This window comes from Engraulis encrasicolus, chromosome 15 (genome assembly GCF_034702125.1).
Source record: "Engraulis encrasicolus isolate BLACKSEA-1 chromosome 15, IST_EnEncr_1.0, whole genome shotgun sequence".
In the NCBI taxonomy this organism is placed as follows: domain Eukaryota; kingdom Metazoa; phylum Chordata; class Actinopteri; order Clupeiformes; family Engraulidae; genus Engraulis; species Engraulis encrasicolus.
This window is the reverse complement of record NC_085871.1, coordinates 12182740-12207739: the sequence shown is the minus strand read 5'-3', so window position 1 is coordinate 12207739 and position 25000 is coordinate 12182740. Positions and strand designations below refer to the sequence as shown.

At 45.1% G+C, this 25000-nt stretch overlaps 2 protein-coding genes across 3 annotated transcripts in view; one reads left to right on the top strand and one right to left on the bottom strand.

Annotated features, from left to right (window-relative positions):
* cog5 (component of oligomeric golgi complex 5) overlaps positions 1-25000 on the top strand; it is a 183832-nt gene that overhangs the window by 9875 nt on the left and 148957 nt on the right. The window contains exon 6 of the mRNA XM_063217902.1: positions 992-1112. Coding sequence (XP_063073972.1) covers positions 992-1112 — 121 coding nt within the window. The remainder of the gene's footprint in view (positions 1-991; positions 1113-25000) is intronic.
* The window catches only part of gpr22a (G protein-coupled receptor 22a), a 5589-nt gene continuing 587 nt past the window's right edge, over positions 19999-25000 (bottom strand). The window contains exons 1-3 of one of the 2 annotated variants that reach the window (XM_063217900.1): positions 24728-25000; positions 23036-23192; positions 19999-22768 (exon numbers count right to left, since the gene is read on the bottom strand). The exon at positions 24728-25000 is cut by the window's right edge and continues 587 nt beyond it. In XM_063217900.1, coding sequence (XP_063073970.1) covers positions 21539-22768; positions 23036-23188 — 1383 coding nt within the window. In that variant the 5' untranslated portion in view covers positions 23189-23192; positions 24728-25000 and the 3' untranslated portion in view covers positions 19999-21538. Of the gene's footprint in view, positions 22769-23035; positions 23894-24727 lie in introns of those variants that run through there. The other variant, XM_063217901.1, reaches the window with a different exon arrangement.

Here is a 25000-nt window from a genome sequence, read left to right as displayed (position 1 = left end):
GCCACACCTCCTTTTACACATCCAATGTGTATTTCAGGCATCAGACAACATAATATTATAAAATGCCTGCACCTTAGGCAAAGCTGCATGAACGTCACTCCTGACGTTAATGGTAAATGCTCATAGATGCAGCAGCCGGCATGAAGCGCAAAACCACACTGATGCCGTTTCCCAGTAAAAACGTGTTAACTCATCCCTCATTGTTCCGTATCACCGGCTTGCCTGTGTGCCCCTTCACAGGGGGCGTGTGTAATGCTGCGTCCAGACCAAGGGCGGCCTATGCTGCCTGGTAGTGGAGGTAGCAGAAGAAGTTTCGCAATTTGCTTTGTTCGCTCTAGACGCGACATTGACATGTTTGATTTAGCTAATCACATAACGGCTCTGGCTTTACAGACATTCAGAGATATTAACATTCCAATTGTTTTTCGCTGAACCGCGTCATAGCTCATTACCATAATATTAGCTTGACTTTAATCGTTGAAATTCGCTCTGGTCGCTCAGTTCGCTTCGCCCCTGGCGACTTCGCTCTGGTTGCTAAGTTCACTTACCCTCCATAGAGAAATAATGACATCCGTCGCTCAGTTAGCGTAGGTCGAACAAGGCATAACACGGGTTACATTTCTAGCTTGTGCTGTCTGCCATCATCTCGTATTGATCTGTAACCAGGGGCAGTTCTAAGGGGTGGCCGGGGTTGGCATTTGCCCCCCCAGAAATATGATTTGCCACCCCAATTAAGAGCCTTGATTGTGACCAATAGCCTTAATGCTTGACATTTCGGACATATAACTTTAGGTTGCAGGGTTTCACTTTAAGGGATTCACTGTATCACATAAGTGTGTGTGTGTGTCGATTATATAGCGTTTATAATTTTCCCTTAGTGTAGGAGCATGCCCCCCTGAAATACACTTCGTCACCCCTTTGCCACCCCAAGAATAAATGTCTGGAACCGCCCCTGTCTGTAACACCTGCTTGCCTGTGTTCCCCTCCGCAGGTGGCGTGTGACCTGCTGCGTCGCATCATCCGTATCCTGTACCTCAGCAAGCGGCTGCAGGGACAACTGCAGGGGGGCAGCCGGGAGATCACCAAGGCGGCGCAGAGCCTCAACGAGCTGGGTGAGGCGCACACGCACACGCGCACGCACACACGCACACGGACACGGACACGGACACGGACACGCACACGGACACGCACACGGACACGCACACGCACACGCACACGCACACGCACACGCACACGCACACGGACACGCACACGGACACGCACACGCACACGCACACGCACACGCACACGCACACGCACACGCACACGCACACGCACACAAACACGAACACGAACACGAACACGAACACGCACGCGCACACGCACACAAACACACGCACACGCACACGCGCGCGCACACGCACGCACGCACGCACACACACCAACCACCCTCCTCAGCCTGGAGATCTCTGTCACTCACTCGCTCACTCGCTCACACATGCATATGGACACGAGCTTACAAATATGCAAGCGTATTACATTGACACACCTTCTTATACATAAGCGTTATTGCTATCTCTCTCTCTCTCTCATTCGCGGCCTCTCTCTCTCTCTCTCTCTCTCTCTCTCTCTCCTTCTCTCTCTCTCTCTCCCCTTCTACCTCCCTCCCTCCCTCACACACACAAACACACACTCGGGCTCAGGGGACAGGCAGACCACACACGCGCTCACACACACACACACACACACACACACACACACACACACACACACACACACACACACACACACACACACACACACACACACACACACACACACACACACACACACACACACTGTTCACACAAACACAACCGCTCTGTAGCCAAAGCTATCCCTCTCCCCTTGTTGTCCCTATTGTTTCTCCTTCCAATCTCACTGTGTTTGAGTGCATCAAGATCCCGCAGGGCAAGACTGCCCCGCTGCTCCTGTGCCATTCATCACAACTGCTTGGACGATACGTATCGCAAGCAACAGTGACAGTTTGCATGCGTACGTGTGTGCATGCGCGTGTGTGCATGCGCGTGTGTGTGTGTGTGCGTGCACGTGTGTGTGCGCGCACGTGCTTGTGTGTGTGTTGACATGCAAGCTTGTGGAAGAGATGTGCTGATGGGATTAGCAGTTGATCCCAGGTCCCTCCTAAGAGATGGGACTGCTTGAATTTCTCAAAGAACTTAGACTCTCAACCCTGTTATAAAATTAGCTGTTACCAGAATGGCAATGACCAAGTCGTAATGTATTACTAAAGGCCTTGTGCGCTGTCATAGGGGTTTAGTACAAAGTTGCCATTACCAGAATGGCAGTCACCAAGTTGTAACATGTTACTAAAGAACACTATGTAATGTTGTTGTAGTATCATAGTTGTAGTACTGTGGTTGTACAGTGATTTGTCATGGCGGCGTGCGTGTCATTAAAAAGACGGATCCTTGCGTAAAGTGTCTTTTTAATTATTTATTCAAATAGAGAGACACTTTATGCCTCCTTTGCCAATTTGGCCTCCTTTGTGGCTTCCTTTGCAAATTTTAGTTAACCATTCAGGACAGCAGTTTGATGCATACGAGTGAAGCTCGCCCCCCAGCTATGAAATGGACTTTTTTGTGTCATAAAAAGCAACTGCTTTTTGCACAATACCAGTAGTGCAGGAAGTGTTGTATGGAAGAGGCTAATTAACACCTGGGTCATTTCACGTGAAATCAGACACTTTGGGACCCGACCGACACGGATTTCAATCATACTTGGTGTGCCTTTTCAGTAGCAAGGTAGCACCCCAGAACTGCATTGGTTTGAATCTGACACTAATATTAAGGGAGAAACAGACTAGGAAAGGTTCACATGTGAGGGTAGGACACTATACATTCAGCCTTGAATATATCAGTCAGTGTTAGTCACAAAAAGATGCCTGTGGTGTTGTTTGAAAGCTCTTTTCTGGCTCTACATATTACACAATCACCTTGGAATACAACTACTCTCAGAATATGAATTATGATAAATTGAAAAATTAAAAATTGAATATCTAAAAAACTTATATTTTAAAATGGCCAGTTCCTTGTCCAAACGTAGCCGGCAATGTCATGAGCAGCACCTAAAATGCTGGTGTTCGGTTTGTTATTCATTTCAGAGAGAATTTGACTCACAAATATGGCATCATACAGACCACTTACTAATGATATGGTAATACCATAGTAGCATCACATGACAAAACAAAAACAAAACAAAAATGGTCAGTGTCCATGGTCCCAGGTTTCAGAAACTAAGGCAGATGTCCATTTATACACACCAAATGATGATATGTGAATGTTTGAACATTCCTTCTCTGTGTACCTGTGCCATCTTCCCTTTACCGTACTTTAAAGAGATAATCAATGGCTACACTCTCATTGTGTACTCTACCAGTGCATTTGAAGCAGCAGCTGTGTCTTTTGTAGATAATGTATAAGTACGTCCCGTTGCAGTTACAGGTTCCACTACCAGAAGCACATCCTGATGATCCATGACAAGTCTATCTGGTCTGAAGGGAAAAGTGAAGGATGGAGATGGCCCATGAGGATGCAGGAAGTTCAGTTTCACCTCTCCAGTGCTCGGCATACATTCCTCAGCACATGCTAGCCACCAGTTGCCATCATATACAGCTACAACATACCCTTTGATGCTTGAAAATGTAACGCATTCCTTTACTGAGCTCACTCTTTCAACTCTGCCTTCTCTGAATGCTGAAAATGGCCTAACTTCCACTGTGTCCATTGACAATGGGCAGAAGCTTTGTAGTTTTTGAGTACCTGGAATAGTTCTTGCAGATTCCAACCTTTTCAACAGGTTCTCAGCTTCATGATGGTACATCTCTGTTGTGGCAAACTGGCAATGGATGTCCTTGACATTATCCTTGACAAATTCAAACAGTTGGTATGGTGTTACAATTTAATTGTCAATAGGACGTTGCAGACTTGCTCGTGCAGCAAGCCATTTAACTGTCCCTCCAACGCCATCACATGGACCTTTGCCATGTGATGTGGCAAAAAAGTGCCACTCTGCAGGTATGTGAAAATCTGCCTCGTGGTGGCACAAATTTGTTGTGTTTTTAAGGTTCTTATATTGTGCAGCACAGCCATCAGAAAAAATATAGGATCTTCTTTGGACGTTCTGTCATTGATGAAGTGTCACTGAGGAACTGAATTAGGAGCTTCTGAAACAGATGTACAGCAATTGTATCATGAATGTTGCAGTCTGAAATAACAACAAAACAGATTTGTTTCCCAGTTTCAACTGATCTTGGTAGTAGCATACAAATGGATGGATTGTGGCCTGCACTGGTTGTTCCAGTGAAATGATTGAATAGCATCTTGAATTACAAAACTATAGTTTTAAAAACGTTCCTGGTTCAAGGGAGTCAGTCAAGGATAATGTCAAGAACATCCATTGCCAGTTTGCCACAACAGAGATGTACCATCATGAAGCTGAGAACCTGTTGAAAAGGTTGGAATCTGCAAGAACTATTCCAGGTACTCAAAAACTACACAGCTTCTGCCCATTGTCAATGGACACAGTGGAAGTTAGGCCATTTTCTGCATTCAGAGAAGGCAGAGTTGAAAGAGTGAGCTCAGTAAAGGAATGTGTTACATTTTCAAGCATCAAAGGGTATGTTGTAGCTGTATATGATGGCAACTGGTGGCTAGCATGTGTTGAGGAATGTATGTCGAGCACTGGAGAGGTGAAACTGAACTTCCTGCATCCTCATGGACCATCTCCATCCTTCACTTTTCCCTTCAGACCAGATAGACTTGCCATGGATCATCAAGATGTGCTTCTGGTAGTGGAACCTGTAACTGCAACGGGACGTACTTATACATTATCTACAAAAGACACAGCTGCTGCTTCAAATGCACTGGTAGAGTACAAAATGAGAGTGTAGCCATTGATTATCTCTTTAAAGTACGGTAAAGGGAAGATGGCACAGGTACACAGAGAAGGAATGTTCAAACATTCACATATCATCATTTAGTGTGTATAAATGGACATCTGCCTTAGTTTCTGAAACCTGGGACCATGGACACTGACCATTTTTGTTTTGTTTTTGTTTTGTCATGTGATGCTACTATGGTATTACCATATTATTAGTAAGTGGTCTGTATGATGCCATATTTGTGAGTCAAATTCTCTCTGAAATGAATAACAAACCGAACACCAGCATTTTAGGTGTTGCTCATGACATTGCCGGCTACGTTTGGACAAGGAACTGGCCATTTTGAAATATAAGTTTTTTAGATATTCAATTTTTAATTTTTCAATTTATCATAATTCATATTCTGAGAGTAGTTGTATTCCAAGGTGATTGTGTAATATGTAGAGCCAGAAAAGAGCTTTCAAACAACACCACAGGCATCTTTTTGTGACTAACACTGACTGATATATTCAAGGCTGAATGTATAGTGTCCTACCCTCACATGTGAACCTTTCCTAGTCTGTTTCTCCCTTAATATTAGTGTCAGATTCAAACCAATGCAGTTCTGGGGTGCTACCTTGCTACTGAAAAGGCACACCAAGTATGATCGAAATCCGGGTTGGTCGGGTCCCAAAGTGTCTGATTTCACGTGAAATGACCCACCTGCTTTCTTGTTGCCATCACACATGGAATGACCTTAGAATCATGTTCTTTCTAATCATGTTATGCACGGTATACTAAGACTGAATCCCATTCCACCCCTTAGCCCTTCGCCTCTCCCCTTCCCCTCCGTTTTGCGCATTCACGTGTAGGTGTAGTGCCGTCGGAACCAACCAACCACCCAACTACGGAGGGGTTCCTTCATGACTAGTGAGCAATGATGGGCAACCTGGATTCATTCGTTACAATCAATTGCCACATATCGCAAATTATCTCGGGTTTACCTGTCCAATTCAATCAGGTGATCACTCTAGGGATGGGTAAAAAGCAGGTCATAATTGGAATATGGAACTGGATTCCTCTCTGATTGTGAAATGCTGTCCCCAACCACCAAACTAATGACCCCTCCATGATCTCTAACCTTGCGATACTAACCCGTGACGTCATACAGTTCTAAATGCTTTATCAATGTATCGATGCTGCTAAGAGGCTTCTAGAATCCATGTCAGGTCGGACCATCTAAGGCAGTGGTTCCCAACCTTTTTTCCTCTGGGACCCATATTTTTACCATTGTAAGCGTTGGTGACCCCCCAATTTCACTGTGTGTTTTTTTAATATCCTTGCCATTTGACTGTTGTCAACACAACTTAATAATTTTATTCCCAAAATTGTCTGTTTCAAAAACAGAATAAAGGCTAAATGTAGCACTTACATTTTGTTGCTTCTATGCATATATTAATTCAATGCTTTGCCATTTATTAAACATGGGCCATATCATGGTATTGAAATTAAACCCCTCAAAATCAAGAGGGCTTCGCGACCCCCGAGGATCTTTGGCGACCCATAGGTAGGGTCGCGACTCATAGGTTGGGAACCACTGATCTGAGGTGAGAATTACATGTTGGCTTGACCTCTTTGATGTTTGCTCTGTGGTACTACTATTGTGTCTGTCCGCTGACTCAGCACAACACAGCTAATGGTCTGACTGCACTGCAGCTTGTTTGGGGCAGACGTGCTACCTGATTTCCGGGTGGCTTGCAGGTATTTTGAGACTGCAGTTGGGGGGTGGGGGTGCTGTTGAGCGGCGGTGCGCATGTGGTAAATGAATAACCTAAGCCTGAATTAGACTGGTCTGGTGACGCACCAGCCTACTTTTGCAACTCACTGTCACTGTTATTTATTTATTTTGTTTATTTTGTGACCCTTTTCTGTCTCCATTGACTGCTACAGGGCACAACAACTGATACAGTCTTAAGGTGGGCATCAGGTTTGCATTCTGGTTTCAGAAAACAAGCCGTGTCTTCTATTCTGTCCATCTAGACTAGTGTTTCCCAACAGGGGCTGCACAGCCCCCCAGGGGGCGTTGGGGAGACCTAGGGGGCACTTAGAGGGATACACCTGGGGAGGGGGGGGGGTGTTGCTTATTTGCCATTGGGGGCATTAGACCATTTTATTTTTTAATAGTAAGTGAGGTCAAGGGGGTTTGGTGGTGGTCGAGTTGGGGGTAGGGGTGGGGTCTTGTGATGAAGTCCAGGGGATGTTTATTCAAAAAAAGGTTGAGAACCATTGATCTAGTCATATGATGTGATGTGTGATTCTTGCTTTGTAGAATATGCTGCAGTATATTGCCTTTTTATCAGCTTGTTTTTGGTACATCTTCACCGTTGAGTACCAGTGCAGAAGTTGAGCGAGTTGATCTTGCGTCACTAATGCATGGGCAAACAAAATGGCAAATGTCAGAGATGGCAGGAAACAGCAGGGTGTCCCGCCTGTATATCATTCTGCCAGCTGCTATATGATTACCAAGCTTTCAAGGAGAGAAAGGTGTCAATTAAAATTGAAAAGGGGCCGTGTCGCCACCTGGGCACCTACAGTTATAAGCCTATAGTGCCTACGTGTATGCAAATCGCTCAGGCTGTTTTTTTGTTTTTTTGTTCTTCTCAAAAATGTCATCTCTCTCTCTGTCACAAACAAGGCACCGGAAAGCAGATCCTCCACATATGTATGTCCTCTAATGACTTTTGCAGGGTGACCTTTTGCCATTAAACATCGCTATTCCGAGAGTGTGTTCTGGTACGCATGTGTCATTTCTGCACATTGTTGTTGTTTAGGCAGGCATGAAAAGGCCACTAACTGCATAATAAAAAAAAAACCCATCACGGCCACATTCATAAGCTTTCCCTTTTTACTCTGGAATGTTACATTACATCTTACATTTTCTACATTGAGTAGCTTTTATGGTTGAGGCAATTTATCGCCATCTTCAATCAAGGGGAAGTATAAAGGTTCTCAAATATAGAAAATCTCTATATCATCAGAGACTAAAAAAGCACAGTATAGATGAAGCAAATTATATATGTTATACCTTATAAATAAATCAATACCTTATAAATAAAGCAATTAGAATGCAAAAAAAAATACACATATTTCAGTAAAACATCAGTACTATATAACATTTTGTAAGCTAATCAATAATGTTATTTATGTCATAATTACATAAGGATAATGTTGTCGCTATTTGAAAATAACCAATTCTAAATTCGAAAGTCTAATTCAAAGTGTCACAAATTCTGGTTATGTCACGTTTTATGGTCACATCCCGGACATATTAGGCCATCGTCGCACGTGCCTTAAAGGCACGAGATCACACACTGACCTTGCCCCTCCTCCTCTTCCTTCTCATCCTCCTCATCCTCAACCCCTGCTCTTCCTCCAAACAGCATTCTTCACTTGTCACCAGATAAGATGGAGAGCTGTTGAATCACACGCTCCGTCCACCAAGGAGAGCGGTCACATGATGGAGAGACAATGTTCTTCTCTTTCATTTCTGTCCACCATCCGCCTCTCTCTCTCTCTCTCTCTCTCTCTCTCTCTCTCTCTCTCTCTCTCTCTCTCTGTGTCTCTCGCTCTCTCTCTCTCACACACACACACACACACACACACACACACACACATACACACACACACACACACACACACACACACACACACACACACACACACACACACACACACACACACACACACACACACACACACACACACACACACACACACACACTATTACTCTTTCCCTTTGTCTTCATCCATCTTTTTACATGTTGTACAAAGTGCCCTTGTGCAGCGTCGATATCATTCTCTTTGTCTTTCATTCTGGAACCATCGTTTTGCTTTTTAAAAAAAAATAGTGCAGACCTTCTGCTTGTCTACCACTCCCTCTTTCTCTCTGTTTCTCCCTCTGCTTTTTCTCTGCTGCTTACTTCTACTGTTACTGTCTCTTCTCCCTTTCTGTTTTTTTTCTCTCTCGCTTTCCCTCTCGCTTGTTTTCCTCTTTCTCACTTCTCTCTCTCTGCTCAGCAGTCCTGTTTCCACTCCTCATAACAACCCCAATACCTCGTCGTGTGCCTTGGCACTGTCTTTAATGGAACTGCTCTGCATCTTCTCTCCTCTTCTCCTCCCCCAGAGGTCACGCCACATCATTAAAAAGTAGTGTGTTTACTCTGGCAAGTCCTCTTTGCTCCTCTTCTCTCTCTCTCTATCTCTCTCGTCCTGTTCATTCCCCTCTCCTTTGGCCGTGTCACGCTTGTGAATGCTATTGTGTGCTGCACAATAAGCTAGATAACCACGCAAAGAGCACAGGCTCTGGTCTGAAATGTACTCTGATTGGCCCATTCAGCATACCTTGTGAAGTGGAGGAGATGCGCTCACACTATTGCCTATACTAGTTATAGTGTAATATATATATAATAACACAGATTATAACTGGGTGCTGAATCCCACATATTGATGAACCAAGGAAGCGAAGGACAGCACTCTTCAGATTTTTTTTTTGGCGAATAAACATAACTCCCGTCCTTGGCCCTTGCTTGTGGCCGTGTGCTTCACTGAAGCCTCATCTCCGTGTAGAAAACTATAAAATTTCCCCGCTGTCAGCCTAGCCACAACAACTTTTTGGGGACTTTCCCCATTCAGCATCCTGATTGCAAATCAGAAAATGACCTTTGAATTCAGCTTTTGCCACATCTGTGGTCAAGGATGTCATCACAAGGTCGGGAGTTAGTAGGATAACTGAAAGAACCCTCTCAATATGTCCTGTAATATTTCCTGCTTTTTTGACCTCTGCCACTCAGAACCCTGATGTCCATATACACTCACTGGCCACTTTATTGCTCATTGACGCAAATTTCAAATCACCCAATCACATGGTGGCAACTCAATGCATGCATTTAGGCATGCATAGTCAAGACAATCTGACAATCTGCAGTTCAAACCAAGCATCAGAATGGGAGAGAAAGGTCATTTAAGTGACTTTGAACATGGTATGGTTGTTGGTGCCAGATGGGCTTGGTGTGCATATTTCAGAAATCACTGTATCGTCTGGGATATTCACGCACAGCCATCTCCAGTGTTTAAAGAGAATGGTCTGAAAAAGAAAGAAATATGTACAATGAGAGGCATTTCTGCGGCGGAAAATGCCTTGTTGATGCCAGAGGTCAGAGGAGAATGGTAAGACTGGTTCGAGATGATACAAAGCCAACATAAATGTCAACTAAGAACAAGAAAATGTGGCTACAATTTGTGCAGGCTCAAAATGTTGCCTGGTCTGATGAATCTTGATTCCTGCTGCAACACTCGAGTGGAATGGTCAGAATTTGACAACAACAACATGAGAACATGGATCCACCCTCTCTTGTATGTAGGGATGCACGATGTGAAACATTTCGGCCGATACCGATATCCGATATTGATATTGCGGTTTTGGCCGATAACCGATATTAACCGATACCGATGTTTTTTTTTGTTTTTTTTAAAGAGATAACATTTAATACAGACTGACAATGATGCAAACAAACTGAATTTTTGAATGTCCTCCTATTTCCAAAATCACTTTTTAACTTCCTGTGATTAAATTAGATAAAAATAGACAAACTAGAAGACAAACAATGAAAGTCACCGTCAAGTCCAATCTTTTAGAACCGTAACATATTAAAAAAAAACATTGGCGTTAACATCGGCCCAGTTTTACCCATCGGACCGATGTCCGATGTGTTGATAAATGTCAAATATCGGCCGATACCGATACATCTGGCCGATACATCGTGCATCCCTACTTGTATGAACAGTTCAGGCTAGTGCTGTAAATGCATACAGATATTTTCTTCCCACAATTGGGGCCCCTTAGTACCAATTGATCTTTGTTGGAATGCCACAGCCTACCTGCGTATTGTTGCAGGCAGTTAAGGCAGCTCTGTAGGGCAACAGGGTTTCTAACCCAGCACTAGAGAGGTATACCTATTAAAGTGACCGGTGAGTGTAATTTGCTTGGCATAGATGGACCGAATTGCCAAATATGGCTGCTCCTGGGAAATGTAATTGAAACCTCATCCGGATTGTGGAAAAGTCTATGGTGACATCACAAAGGGCTTGTTCAATTGCTTGCCATCTGCTGTTGTTCAGTCGGACTAGTGCCATGAAACACTATGCCAAGAGTAGAGCCCATGAACACACACACACACACACACACACACGCACGCGCACACACGCACACACACACACACAGAAAGGTGCATACACTTGAAATGATACACACACACACATACACAGAAATATGCACACACTTGCAATCATGCACACACACACACACACACACACACACACACACACACACACACACACACACACACTGGTGCTCTTAGGGAAGGAAGGCAAATCATATTACATTGCCTGTGTTGGGCTTTTATTGTGTTAGAGCAGCATAATACGGCACTGTTACGTTACGGCATCAAGGCTGAAGAATAAAGGGTTGTGTGTGTTTGTGTGTCTGTGTCTGTGTGTGTGTGTGTCTGTGTGTGTGTTTCTGTCTGTGCCTGTGTCTGTGCCTGTGCCTGTGTCTGTGCCTGCGTCTGTGCCTGTGTCTGTGTCTGGGTGTCACAAGTGCACATGTCTATGGTTCCTTTGAAGGGCATAAAGGGGGGAGTGGAGGAGATACCGTCTCATGAGGGGACAGGAGGGTGTGCGATAGTGTGCCTTTGTGTTTGTACTATGTGTGTGTGCGTGAGTGTGTATGTGTCTGTCTGTGCATATTAGGGCTGCACAATATATCGAACATGTATCGATATCGCGATATCAAGAGTGGCGATATCAAGAGTGGCGATATGCGTATCGCGAAAATGAATTAATTATCGCTAACAAGTAAAACATTTCTGTGTAATCTGATTACTAGCTGAATATCAACAAATGCTCTAGAAGCCCACCATGATCAAATCCACGCCCCCCACACAGAACAACAAATTAGTGACAAGAAAAGCTCTCTGCTATATTTCTAAAAACCGTTTTACTATCGTTATTGAGGTATTGCATGCTGTTATCGAGTATCAAATTGTTTTCTGACATCGTGCAGCCCTAGTGCATATGTGTGAGAGAGGCTGACAATAGGATAATGGGCCTAACCTGAAGTAAATTGAAGGTCGTGGAGCAACAATAGGGATAGCTATGTATGTGACTGTGTCTGACTGACGGTTTCTGTGCTCACATACACACTTGTGTATGACTGTATTTGTGTCCACTGTACGCATGTTTTTGTGTGTGTGTGTGTGTGTGTGTGTGTGTGTGTGTGTGTGTGTGTGTGTGTGTGTGTGTGTGTGTGTGTGTGTGTGTGTGTGAGTGTGAGTGAGCTCACTTTATGTATATCTCTTTCTGTGTGTGCGCACGTGCGTGTGTGTGAGCTCACGTTATGTATATCTGTGTGTGTGTATGTGTGTGTGAGAGAGCTCACTTTATGTATGTCTCTGTCTGTGTGTGCGCACGTGCGTGTGCGTGTGTGTGTGTGTGTGCGTGTGCGTGTGCGTGTGCGTGTGCGTGTGCGTGTGTGTGTGTGTGTGTGTGTGTTGCGTGTGCATGTGATGGCTGTCAGCTATAATGGCATAATTGAAGTGGATACGTACGGTGGCAGGGCTGTGTGCCGGTGACGGGAGACACACAACAGGGAACGGCTGCTTATTGCTGGGAGGGGGGAATTAAAGGCAGATAAACGTCAAGTGTGGGGCCTTCAAGTCACACCGACACAATACTTGCCACAGGATGAGAAAATAAAAGAGGGGAATGAAGGGAGAGGTGGGGAGAGAGAGAGAGAGAGAGAGATGGAAATGGATGGCTGGTCAGAGAGAGGAGGGCGGAAAAGGTGACTGGGGTCGGATGAAAGGAAGAGATTTTTTTTTCTTCTTTTCCTTTAAAAAAGAAAAGGGGAATAGTCTCATAATCCTGTCGTTCAAGCTGTTGGAAAGCCAGGTGAACTCAAAGTAATTGCCCTGTCTGTCTACTAGGGGTGTAAATAATAATCTAAACGTATCGATATATCGCGATATAATCTGGCGATTGAATCAAATCGCATCGTATCATGGGGCATTCTTAAGTATCGAAAATAATCTAAGTGCTGGCACCTGCCCAATGCCCTACCTCCATAACATAGTAGAAGTGGAACAGTAATTGGAAAAAAAACTCGAATCGTATTGTATCGTATCGTGGGGCATTCTTAAAGGGACACTGTGTGAGATTTTTAGCTGTTTATTTCCAGAATTCATGCTGCCCATTCACTAATGTTACCTTTTTCATGAATACTTACCACCGCCATCAAATTCTAAGTATGTATTATGACTGAAAAAATTGCACTTTTCATACATGGTCTGCCATTTTGAATTTCCAAAAACAGCCATTTTTAGCTGCAAAAATGACTCTACTTGGACCATACTAGAAAATATTTGTTTATTACTTAGTAAACTTTCACGTAAATTTGGCGATAGCCAACCCAGTTTCAATGAGCAGCATAGTTGCAGTACCTTTTTTTGACCATTTCCTGCACAGTGTCCCTTTAAGTATCGAAAATAATCAAATCGCATCGCATCAAATAACAAGAGATCGATATTGAATCATATCGTCGTGGAGGCTGTGATTTACACCCCTACTGTCTACCTGTTTTGCCTGCCTGCCTCCTCTGTCTGCCTTTCCCTCTGTCCACCCCTCGTTCTCTCTGTTTACCTTATGCTGGCTTTATGATTGTCTCTCAGTCTGTCACTGTTACTGTGTCTCTCCATTCCTTGCTTTATTTAGAAGATAGATTTGTATCTGTCTGCATGGACATCTGATACGGTTGAGGAGATAATCTGCTCTCTCTCTCTCTCTCTCTCTCTCTCTCTCTCTCTCTCTCTCTCTCTCTCTCTCTCTCTCTCTCTCTCTCTCTCTCTCTCTCTCTCTCTCTCGGGACGGTGCTAAAATAATCTTTCCTATCTTTGGCAAATCCTTTTGGCAGTTGAGGAAGAAATATTTGTTTTTATTTATTACACACTACATTTTTATTTATTTATATTATTTCTTTTTGACTTCATCTTTATCAGTTACAGGGCTTAAGATGTTGTCCTTTTCCCGACAGACTTAAACTTCACAATAACTCATAAACAAACTCATCATAAATTTCAATATCTGAGGCAATGTGTATCAAAACATTGATGGAGAGAAAACACTGAGGGGAAAAAAGGGCTGTCCTTTGATTTAGGGTCCTGTGTTCTTTTGATTGGACTGTCACTCACAAGTACTTGGGCTGTCAGGAGAAGACACTGTGAGACAGTCTGCTCTGCTGTCTGGAGGACTCGGCTCAGTCCACTTCTAGGAGGTGCAGAACTGGACCAGATGAAATGACAGTTACTGAGTCTGAGCCTCGGTTAATCCACGTGATAGGTTGAAGAGGAGAGGAGGAATTTGATTTGTTTTTCTCTTGCTTTCTCATTCTTTTTCTAGACTGTTCTTCCCCTCAGCTTTTTCGCCATGTGGTCATGAGCAGAGCAGGTGGCTTTGTCTGTGGTGTCACTTGAGCAGTGGCGGGAATGACAAGATACTCTCATAACTGTCAATCAGGGCTGGGCTGGGGGAGAAATGGGGCCCCGGCACTTTTGGCTTAAAGGGGCCCCTCATAATTAGTGGCGCAGAACCGGTGGGCCGAGCACCCTCGTGGGCCCCTATTTTCAGAAATGTAATATATATATATATATGCCCGCTATGCCAGATGGCCAGTCCATCCCTGCCGTCAATACTGGTGGCAGGGGCAATGGCAGGCCTTAATGAAAGCCTTACGTATCGTTCATTTTTGAGGAGAGGTCAGCAATCTATCCTGTCACAGACTGTGTTCAATCTGAGAGATTTCACCAGCAAGGTTTTCTCAAGACTGGATTTTTTTCCCATCGTTTTTTTCATTTACAAGACATGGATTTAGCTGAATCAAGGTGAAATGGGTACACTTAAATATATGTTTTTTCAGGCTTGTTTTTTCTGTCTGCTGACAAGAATGTTTTTTGTCTGTTGGCAAAATACCTATATATACTGTACGTATAGAATGTACATGCATTGAATTAGGGATGCACGATGTATCGGCCAGATGTATCGGTATCGGCCGATATCGGCCGATATTCAACACATCGGACATCGGTCTGATGGGTAAAACTGGGCCGATGTTAACGCCGATGTTTTTTTTTATATGTTACGGTTCTAAGAGAATGGACTTGACGATGACTTTCACTGTTTGTCTTCTATTTTGTCTCTATTTTTTATCTAATTATCACAGGGAGTTAAAAAGTGTTTTTGGAAATAAGACGACATTCAAAAATTCTGTTTGTTTGCATCATTGTCATCTCTTTTTTTTTTTAAAAAGAAAGAAAAACATCGGTATCGGTTAATATCGGTCATCGGCCAAAACCGCAATATCATAATCGGATATCGGTATCGGCCGAAATTTTTGACATTGTGCATCCCTGCATTGAATTACACTTATCTGACGCTTTTTATCCAAAGCGACTTACAGCTATTTTAGGTACAGGGTATTGGTTACAGGCCCTGGAGCAATGTGTAGTTAGGTGCCTTGCCCAAGGGCTCTTCAGCCATGGATGAAGGTGCTGGTGAGGGCGGGATTTGAACCTGCGACCTTCTAATCTAAAGGCCAGCGCTCTAACCTTTGAGCCATAGCTGCCTCAAAAACCTGAAAATGGGTTCAGTACATTACAGAGAAATTGATATGCCATTCATTAAATGTAATTTGCTGGTAATATTTCTGTGATGTCTGAGTGCTTTTCTTGTTTTGCATAATCTTTTTTTTTCAGTGTAACCTCTGCATGACAGAGTGATGCAATTTTATTATGGATGTTGTTCAGCTACCACCGCTGTGAATAATATGACATTATCATTTGTCAGTAGTACTCACATTACTTTGTCATTTGTTTAATTTACACTTTGACTTCCATCAGATTTGCCCTTTATTTTCACTCGTCACTTACGTCAGTACACAACACTTTGCTGCTGTTTTAGTAACCTTTTCTTTGACGTACGTAGTGGCCTGTGCCTCGCCTCAGCTCTCACAATCAGAATCTTGTCCCCTGGCTAACAAGGAGCATCCAGAGACTGTAGTGTTTTCCAGGCTCGACCATAAAGGCATCCTTTATCGCTGGTGTTTCACTCCCACCAGCATTGTGTTAACCATGGGGCGATGCGCAGCGCATCACGCCCTCAGGGTTCTTTGTATTTTTACCCTCCTCCCATGTGACGGCACTATCAAGGACCAGCTGCAGTATTTGAGAAAGTCCCCAAGATCCAACTTCGACCCCTGCAACACGCACGCACGCACGCACGCACGCACGCACGCACGCACGCACGCACGCACGCACGCACGCACGCACACACCCACCCCTCTTCTTCATGTCACATGAGCCTTATGAGGGGTCTGGAGATGTTCACACATGGGATGTCCAACAATTTAACATTTTTGAAGCAGATATCAGGGTGGCACAATCACTGCTAATCTCACTATTGAATTAAGTACATTACATAATTGATTGCACACGTTTCATTTAAATGGAAAGAACATGTTTTCATATACAGTATAATACACCAAATAGTACTTAATCCATACAGCAGTGACATGAGCTGTCGATTCTTCACCTGATTTCTGCTACTAAGATACGTCAATGACGCTAATACGTCAATGACCCAAAGAACCTGTCCAACTCTTCAGTGGTAAAAAACAGGGGTCCTAAGGTTGGTTGATGCAGCACTGCGTTTCAGAAAATCCAAGGACAATGAATCAGACAGGCGATCAGCCAAATGGCCACTCTCGAGACTAGCATGAGTCACTTCTCAATTTTGAAAGAGCAGGTACATCGGATCTTGCATCCTACGCTATGCTAAGGTGTCCTTCTGTAAATGCGGTCACGCCAGGTCATAGTCCATATTACATAATACAGGCACAGCGCCAGTCCGAAACTTCTTGAACGCAGGCTAGCTCCAACGCTGGCCCAACGGGCTCCAGCGTGTGAGCAGCAGGTGCCTGCTCTGCTCACCTGTTCACCAGGTCAGTGCCACAAGTGATCCCTGTCTGCATCTGACCCCTGACCCTTAAGTAGCCCCAAGGACCCACAAGTTAGGTGGTGCCCCCGTGTGGTTTGACCGCGTTAGTGTGCTGTCTATTTCCAATGCACCTAAACTAAATAACACAGCACCATGTTTCAGAAAATCTAAGGAAGATGAATCAGACAGCCAAATGGCCACTCTCGAGACTAGCTAAGCATGAGTCACTTTCCACTTTTGAAAGAGCAGGTTTGTACATCGGATCTTGCATCCTACGCGATGCTAAGATGTCATTGTGTGCAGTGTAGTTTGTGTTCCCCTGCATCCTACGCCATAATGTACAGTACACTCATGATGTCACTTCCTGAGCAGGTACGTAGGTAGATGGACCTGCTGCCCTGAGATATTTCAAAGCAACTTTTGAAGTGACGTTTCCAAAATGCTTTTCTTGGTTCTTCAACTTGTGGTGACGTAGTGACTGGCACTTCATCGTTTCCTTTGCTCTTATTCATGGGCTTCTAGTGCACTGGAGGAGTGAACTGTCTATCATTAGTACACTTGTGATGCCTCTTTCTGGGCAGATATGCAGAGAGATGGACGTGCAATGTTGCCCTCGGGTATTTTAAAAGCAACCTTGCAGTGGCTCTTCAACGTGTGACGCGGTGACGGGCACATTTGAAGTGCCTTTCCTTGCCCTCCGTGGGCTATGAGAGTAGCAGAATAAGTTATTTCTTTCCGTATATCAAACAAGAGACCGGTCTGACTCCAACATACAGTACATGTGTGAAGGTCAACGGAGAGAGGAATGCCTCTTGGCATTGCCTGAATCACATGGCCCATATGTCTGTAAATAGTTTACAAGGAAATGTTGTGTGGATGCACACACAGACATTAGTCACTGAGTACATTAGGGTTAAGGGCACTACCTTCCTTCCAGCACATTGTGCTATGCTCCCGCTTTGCACTGAGTCACTCTCACTCCCTCTCCCTCTCCCTCTCCCTCTCCCTCTCCCTCTCCCTCTCCCTCTCCCTCTCCCTCTCCCTCTCCCTCTCGGCCATCTTGGTGGCATTTGATGAACTCTCCGAGGGCTTTCTCATGCTCGGCTTTATAACCTGTGCAGTGGCAGCAGCAACAGCAGCACAGAGGATTGCTGGAGAACGGCCAATACCTAGGAGCATGGAAGCCGACATGGGTTGACGAAGGGTTCAGTTGCCCCAGGCCCCAGGGGGTGGGGGCAGAATTTGGTTCTCATTACATTGAATGTATCGGGTGGGGGGGTCTTTCAGATGCCTTTTTGCTTGGGCCCCGGCCAAAGCAGGCAGCAGCCCTGCTTAGGAGAAATATAATTATCTCTTCAAATGTATATTGCTAGTTTGTGCCAGAACATCTTGATGAATGACATCTCAACGACCCTGTGATTTGCTGTTTCGGGGCATTAAACATGTCGTGCGCATTTAAATTTATTTATTTATTTACTTCTTTTTAATAGGACAGATCGTGCAGATGAGAACCTGTAATTGCACTGTTAATCACACAGGGCAGAACATTCTTTGATTAACCCGTGGAAGCAAACATGCCATAGGCAGTGGATAAGCTGACCTTTGGCCATGCATAAGTAGCCTATATCAGCGTAGCCAGATGTAGTCATACAATTATCGAGAGTGAATAATAGTATTTGCAATAATGGTTGGTGATAGCAGTGATGTTTTGCATTGTTGTGTAGTGTTACATTCTGCCAAAGTGGATAGATGGACATACTTACAGGACATAGAAATCTAACCGTGCCTAATATGAGACACAGTAGGTAAACATTCTTTTGTTAGTTTTTGTTTTTTTTTCCTGTTGTTTTCTGGTCATCTGAATAATTGCATCTGTTTTGAATATCTCGAGGCATGTAGGTGTTGTTGAAAAGGGCACATTTTATATGTACGGGCATTTTGTTTTGTATTCAACATGGACATTGTCCCACCATCCCACCATCCCATCACCGCTACTGCCACTGCCACCACCTCCAGCCCGCCTCCACCAAAACCCCAACCGCCACAACACGACCTTCCAGCGACCTTCCAGTGTTAGTGGACTCGAGAGTGGGGCTGATGCATGTTCTGCCATGCAGAATAGTTATTATTATCTGCCGTCCCAGGCCCCTTGATAACGATAAATTAAAATTAAATAACGTCAGCTCCTGTGCTGCTCCCAAGGCCAAGGCTGAGTGTTGGTATGACCCTGGCCACTTATGACTACTTGAGTCCGGTGACACCAGACTGGACCCCGTGGTCTGGGGCAACCCTTGCCCTCAAAGCATTTGGCCTCGCACCTCTGGAGAGCAACGTGATGTGGCTCTCTTGCCCTTTTGAGATCCTTAATAAAAAACAGATAAGCTAAAGCGGGCTGGCAGCTTTCGACCTGCCTGCCTTCCTGCCTGCCTTGCTGCCTGCAGGGCTGGCCTTTGTCGTGCCATGATGAGCTAGCCGCCGAACAGAGCTACCAAGCCATTACAATGCACTTCAATAGCACCTCAAGGGGTTGAGGCTAGGAATTAGGGGTGTAATTAATACTCAAAATGTATCGAACCACATCGTATCGTGGGGCATTCTTAAGTATCGAAAATAATCTAATTGCTGACCCCTGTCCAATGCCCTAGCTCTATAACATAATAGAAGTGGAAAAGTAATTGGAAAAATTTTATCAAATCGAATCGTATCGCATCGTGGGGATAAGTATCAAAAATGATCAAATCCCTGCTTTAAGAAATCGATACGGGGTCGAATCGCCATGGAGGCTGTGATTTACACCCCTACTAGGAGTAGGGTTTGGGTTTAGGCTATGCAGCCCATATCGACAGAACACCGGCCTCGGGAGTGGTTATGAGATGAAGCAGACACCGACTTTTAGACCCTGTGCTCCAGCGGCCAAGCTTGTTGACCGCCGGCCAAGCAAGAGATTAGGGAGAGGGGGGGGACGGCACAGAAGTGGGACTCTCTGGCGTACCAGAGAGGTTAAGGTCAACCAAGGAGGGGTCAGGTTTGGTCAGATAAATAAATGACTGAGTCAGATAAAGCTATGGCACTTGGGCAAGCCCACAGGACTGTAGTTTCATGGCCAGGTTCTTTACTCTCACAGTAGCATAAATCATACACTTTGTTTGAAGATACCCTATATCCCCAGACCTTGTTGGTTATGCAGACTCCCTCTGTTCCCCCCTCAGGTTTGTTTTTACTCTTTTATCTACATCCACCGTTTGTTCCCCCCAGCCCTCAACCTCAGCCCCCACTCATCACCACCACTACCTCCCCCCTGCCTGTACCCCTTTCTTTACTCACTTTGTGAGTTTACAGGCAGATGGAGAGGGCTCTCAAAGGACAGGAAAGGGATATGAGATGCTCCCTATAAATCCATGGGCCACTACGGCTGCTTGATGTTTTATGTGATTTGCAAAGTGCTCTTGTTTGGCAGAAAGGAGCAGAGTGGGGGAAGGACAGAGTGGGGGGAGCAGGACGATACACAGAAAAACACTGAGCAGAATTGGTACAGAGCAAAACTGGATCATCTTGAGTGTGTGTTCCACCTGGTTTGGGGTTTATTTACTATAAACAGGACAAATAGTACAAGTCTCTCTTTCTATGACTGTACATGGATGTATAAGTACTCTCTCCTATACATCATTTCTATATTTACACCATGTCGTTTAACCTTTTGTCACAAAAAACAACACATGCAAGTATGTACACACTTTGAACTGTCCATGACACCTAGTCACCATTACAATAAATAATATTAAATAATTTGCTCCAAGTTCACGCTGTGAAACTTTACATGTAGTACACTTTACTATACACATCTGCTTTGGGAAAGAATTTTTCAATTTTTGCACTCAATTGCACCTGATAGAGGGCCATTGGCCTAAGCATGACCCTGCTCCAAGTCTGAAAGGTTTACTCTACGGCCTTGGACCAGAGACACTTTTGCCTGACCTGGGTCTCCTCAAAAGACCATGTCAGTGTTATTAGTCTGAAAGGCTCATTCTAAATTTTCAGATGAAAGACACTTCTGCCTCACCTCTTTGCCCTCCACAGTCACCTTTTTCTCCAATTAGGGCCATCTCGGAGTGACCAAGATGCTGTTTGCTGCAAGTCTGAAAAACGTATTCTACATCCTTGGATGCCAGACAGTTCTGCTTGACCTGGCCTTGGTCTCTTCAAAGGTCACCTTTTTCTTCGGCTTAAGCTCAAATCCACGAGTTTCTGATGGCCATATTGTTATTTGCTGAGTATCTAAAAAGCGTACTCCATTTCCTTGGACAAGAAACCTTTTTCCATCTGCCATCTCCTCAGAGGTCACATAAAGTATTTTTTCCTCTTGGGCTCAATCCAGGAGTCGTGGAGGACCATGTTGTCATTCCTCCTTACTCCACGTCCTCGGATGAGAGACACCTTTTTCCGACCTTGGCCCTTTCAAACGTCACGTTTTTGTGCCACTTGGAGTCAATTTAGGATTTGTTACTGACCATGTTATTTTTTGCAGCAGTTCTGAAGCACTTACTCTACGTCCTCGGATGAGAGACACTTCTGCCTGACCTCTGTCTCCTCAAAGGTCACCTTTTTGTTTCTCTTGGGGTCGATCCAGGAGTTGTGGATGACCACATTGTTGGGCGTCGGCTCGGCCTCCACCACCGACACCACCCGCTTCTTCATCTTGCTCTTGAGAACCTTCTGGAACTTCTGCCGGGTGAAGGCGTAGAGAAGCGGGTGGAAGATGGTAGTGCCGTAGGCCATGACCAGGAAGCCCAGGCGCAGCTGGGCCGACATGGCGCTGGGGCCTGCACTCAGGATCACTGTGTTGAGCACTGTGATGGGCGTCCAGCACAGCAGGAAAGTGGAGATGATGAGTAGGGACATGCGGAACACTCGCCGCTGCCGTTCTCGCCGCTCTCTGTGACGTTTGACTGCTCGTCGTAGGGCGATGATGACTGAAACAGAGGTGCGCATGGCAAGAGGCGGGTTTCTTATCGGTGCGCTGCTCTGCGAAGCATCTGTCGATTCCGGCTGTGCTGCTGATGCGGGCCCCGAGGTGGTCATGGAAACAGCTGCCTTCTTGTTCTTGCCGCGGGCTTTTTTCTTCGGCGCGGCTGCGTGGAACCGGGTGCCAATGCGGATGTTGAGCGCCTGCAGGATCTTGTAGTAGGTCACCAGCATGACCACAGCTGTGAAGAAGAAGATGGGGATCTGAGCCAGCAGGTGGTAGTAAAGACCCAGGTCAGTGTCGTAGTGATTGGCCCACAGGTCCTCGTCTCCTCCGTCATAGCCCAGGGTCTGGTTCCCCTGCTGGGTCCGGGCCCGGTAAAAGAACCCCACCTCCATGAAGGGCACCAGGAAACTGAGGAAGGACAGGACCCAGATGGAGCTCAGCAGAGCCACCGCTCGGCCCATGGTCAACACGCGGTTCGCCGGCCTCACCGAGATGTCGTACCGGTCCACTGTAATCGCCAGGACATTGGCCGCCGTGGCGACGCTCGCAAAGGAGACACAGGCCTCGTGGAAGCAGGTGATGAGGGCTGCGTTGTCCTCCTCAAGTGGCAGCAGCACCACGGCAATGGTGAGCGGGATGCACGCCACACACACCAACACGTCCAGCACGTGCAGGTTCATGGTGACGATGTTGCTCACCGAGCTCACCAGGTTTGACTTCATGCAGTAGAGCACCAGCACAGTCAGGTTGCTGCTCAAGCCCAGCACGATCTCCAGCATCAGGAGGCCCGTCAGGGATACCTGGAAATACGGATGAGAATTGGGGAGATTTTTAAGATTTTGATTCCAATTCTGAGTAATGTGTTATTTCACATTTGTAAAAAAAAAAAAGGAACAATTGGGTCGATTAGCTTCGACTTTCTTTAGTTTAAAATCGTCCAATCTTTTAAGTGATAAATCACGTGTTTCATGCTGACTGCACATCGCTGCACATGTAACCTCTAAAAATGGAAACAATTCTAAGGAATTGAAACGCAAGGAAATGTCTCTCAACAAGAAACCCTGTACCTGGAAGCTGACTGGGTACGGCAGCAGAGTGGCGTCCATCTCCTGGTGAGGGTCCAGGGGGTCGGCGCTGTCGAGGACGGTCACGTTGTCATTGCCACTGTCACTGATGTCACTCATGGTGGCTTGCAGTTTCAGCACGGGAGAGGCATGCATTCTCCTGCAAGAAGGGTAACCAATAAGCAGGATTGGGAAAGGAAGGTTTAGGATTTTGGATTGAGGAAGGGAAGGGGGAAGAGGAGGAGGAAGAGAGAGGAGGATGCAAAATGTGGGTTAGATGAAAGGTTCGGGATTAGATGAAACAAGTTGTTTTGATGAAAATGTTTTTGGTTGTTTTATCGCTGTCAGTAGTTGCGGCAGCCTTGTTCATCAAACTCATCAAATGGGGAGGGTGCAAAATTCGTGCTTAGCTGAAAAGGGGTTAGATAGAGGGTAGATGAAAGAAGTTCTTTTTAATGAAAGAAGAAGACGAAGGAAATGTTTTTGGTTTCATTACTGGTGTCACTTGCTGCAGTCTTGTTCAGCAAATGCTTGCCAGAGTTCGCTGCACTAATTGGGGCACTTGGCTGTCCTCAATAAAGAGAGATGTTATAGAGGAGTCGTTTCATCATTTCATTGTGAAATGCCTCGTCTGCCTTTCACATACTTCACACTTCGGGATCTTGAGCTACTCTGCAGGCATCGCTGATCGTGATTCATAAAATGAAAGGCTACGCTTAAGAAGATAACAACCACAACTCTCTGGAGGGGGGAAGTCTTCTGTTTTGCAGTTTTTGAGCTTGGGAAGGAATGGGGGCTTTCTGCCTGGCTGGTCTCTTGCATTTTAAAAGCTTCTTTCCAAAATGAGACATATCCATTTTGTAGAATGATGGGAAATTTACATTTTTGTATTGGGCATTCCATTGATTTTTTATAGAAGTTTAAAAATTCTGTTCACAAAACATTTGAATTTGAATCAGTCAATTCCAATATTAAAATGCAAAAAGTAAAAAATGGTGGATATCTCATTTTGGAAAGAGCTCTTCGTTTAGACTAAATTTTCCTTAGCTCACTTTGGCCTGCTCAGTCCTGCACAAATGCCCACAGTTAAATGTTATTCTCAGACTGGGGTCTTGGAGGGTGCACCACAGAGCCTTGCTTAGGGGTTGAGGAAGGTGACATAGGTCATACTGGTAAAAGCTGCAAAATGCTGACCTTTTCCGCTCCAATCAAATCTCAAGTATCCTCTCATGCAACTCGTTGAGCTCCAGTTCCAAGAATGTGCAATACACACACTGAAGCACATATAACCTTTCTTCATACAATTTTTGTAGGTGATGTATTTTCTTTACTTAGACCAACACCATTAACAATTTAATTTAAAATCACCCATAGCCTCACCATAGCAAGACAAATCTATAACACACTCATACACCATCAACCTATTTCACCACACACACACACACACACACACACACACACACACACACACACACACACACACACACACACACACACACACACACACACACACACACACACACACACACACACACACACACACACACACGCATGCAAAGACATCACCATAGCAAGACAAATCTATAATACACTCGTAGACAAACAAATGACCAATACATACACCATCAACCTATTTCACCACACAGACACTTAAACACATGCAAAGACCAATAATGACAGAAACGGGCTGCTTACCCCTCCCCCCTGTACACAATCGTCCTCAGGAGCCAGTGAGCCAGCGACAGCAGCAGCAGCAGCAGCAGCAGCTCCCGAGTGGTCCTGACAGGATGTCATAAGAGTGCACCATGCTCGTCTTGGCTTCACCCTGTCCCGCTGTCGCTGGCCACTCTTGAGTCCCCTGAGCAGTCTTGGCAGGCCGTACCGCACCGCACCGCACCGCTCCACACCGCACACTGCACACTCGCTCGGACAGTCACCAGCCACCACCAGCGCCCTTCTCCTCCTTTG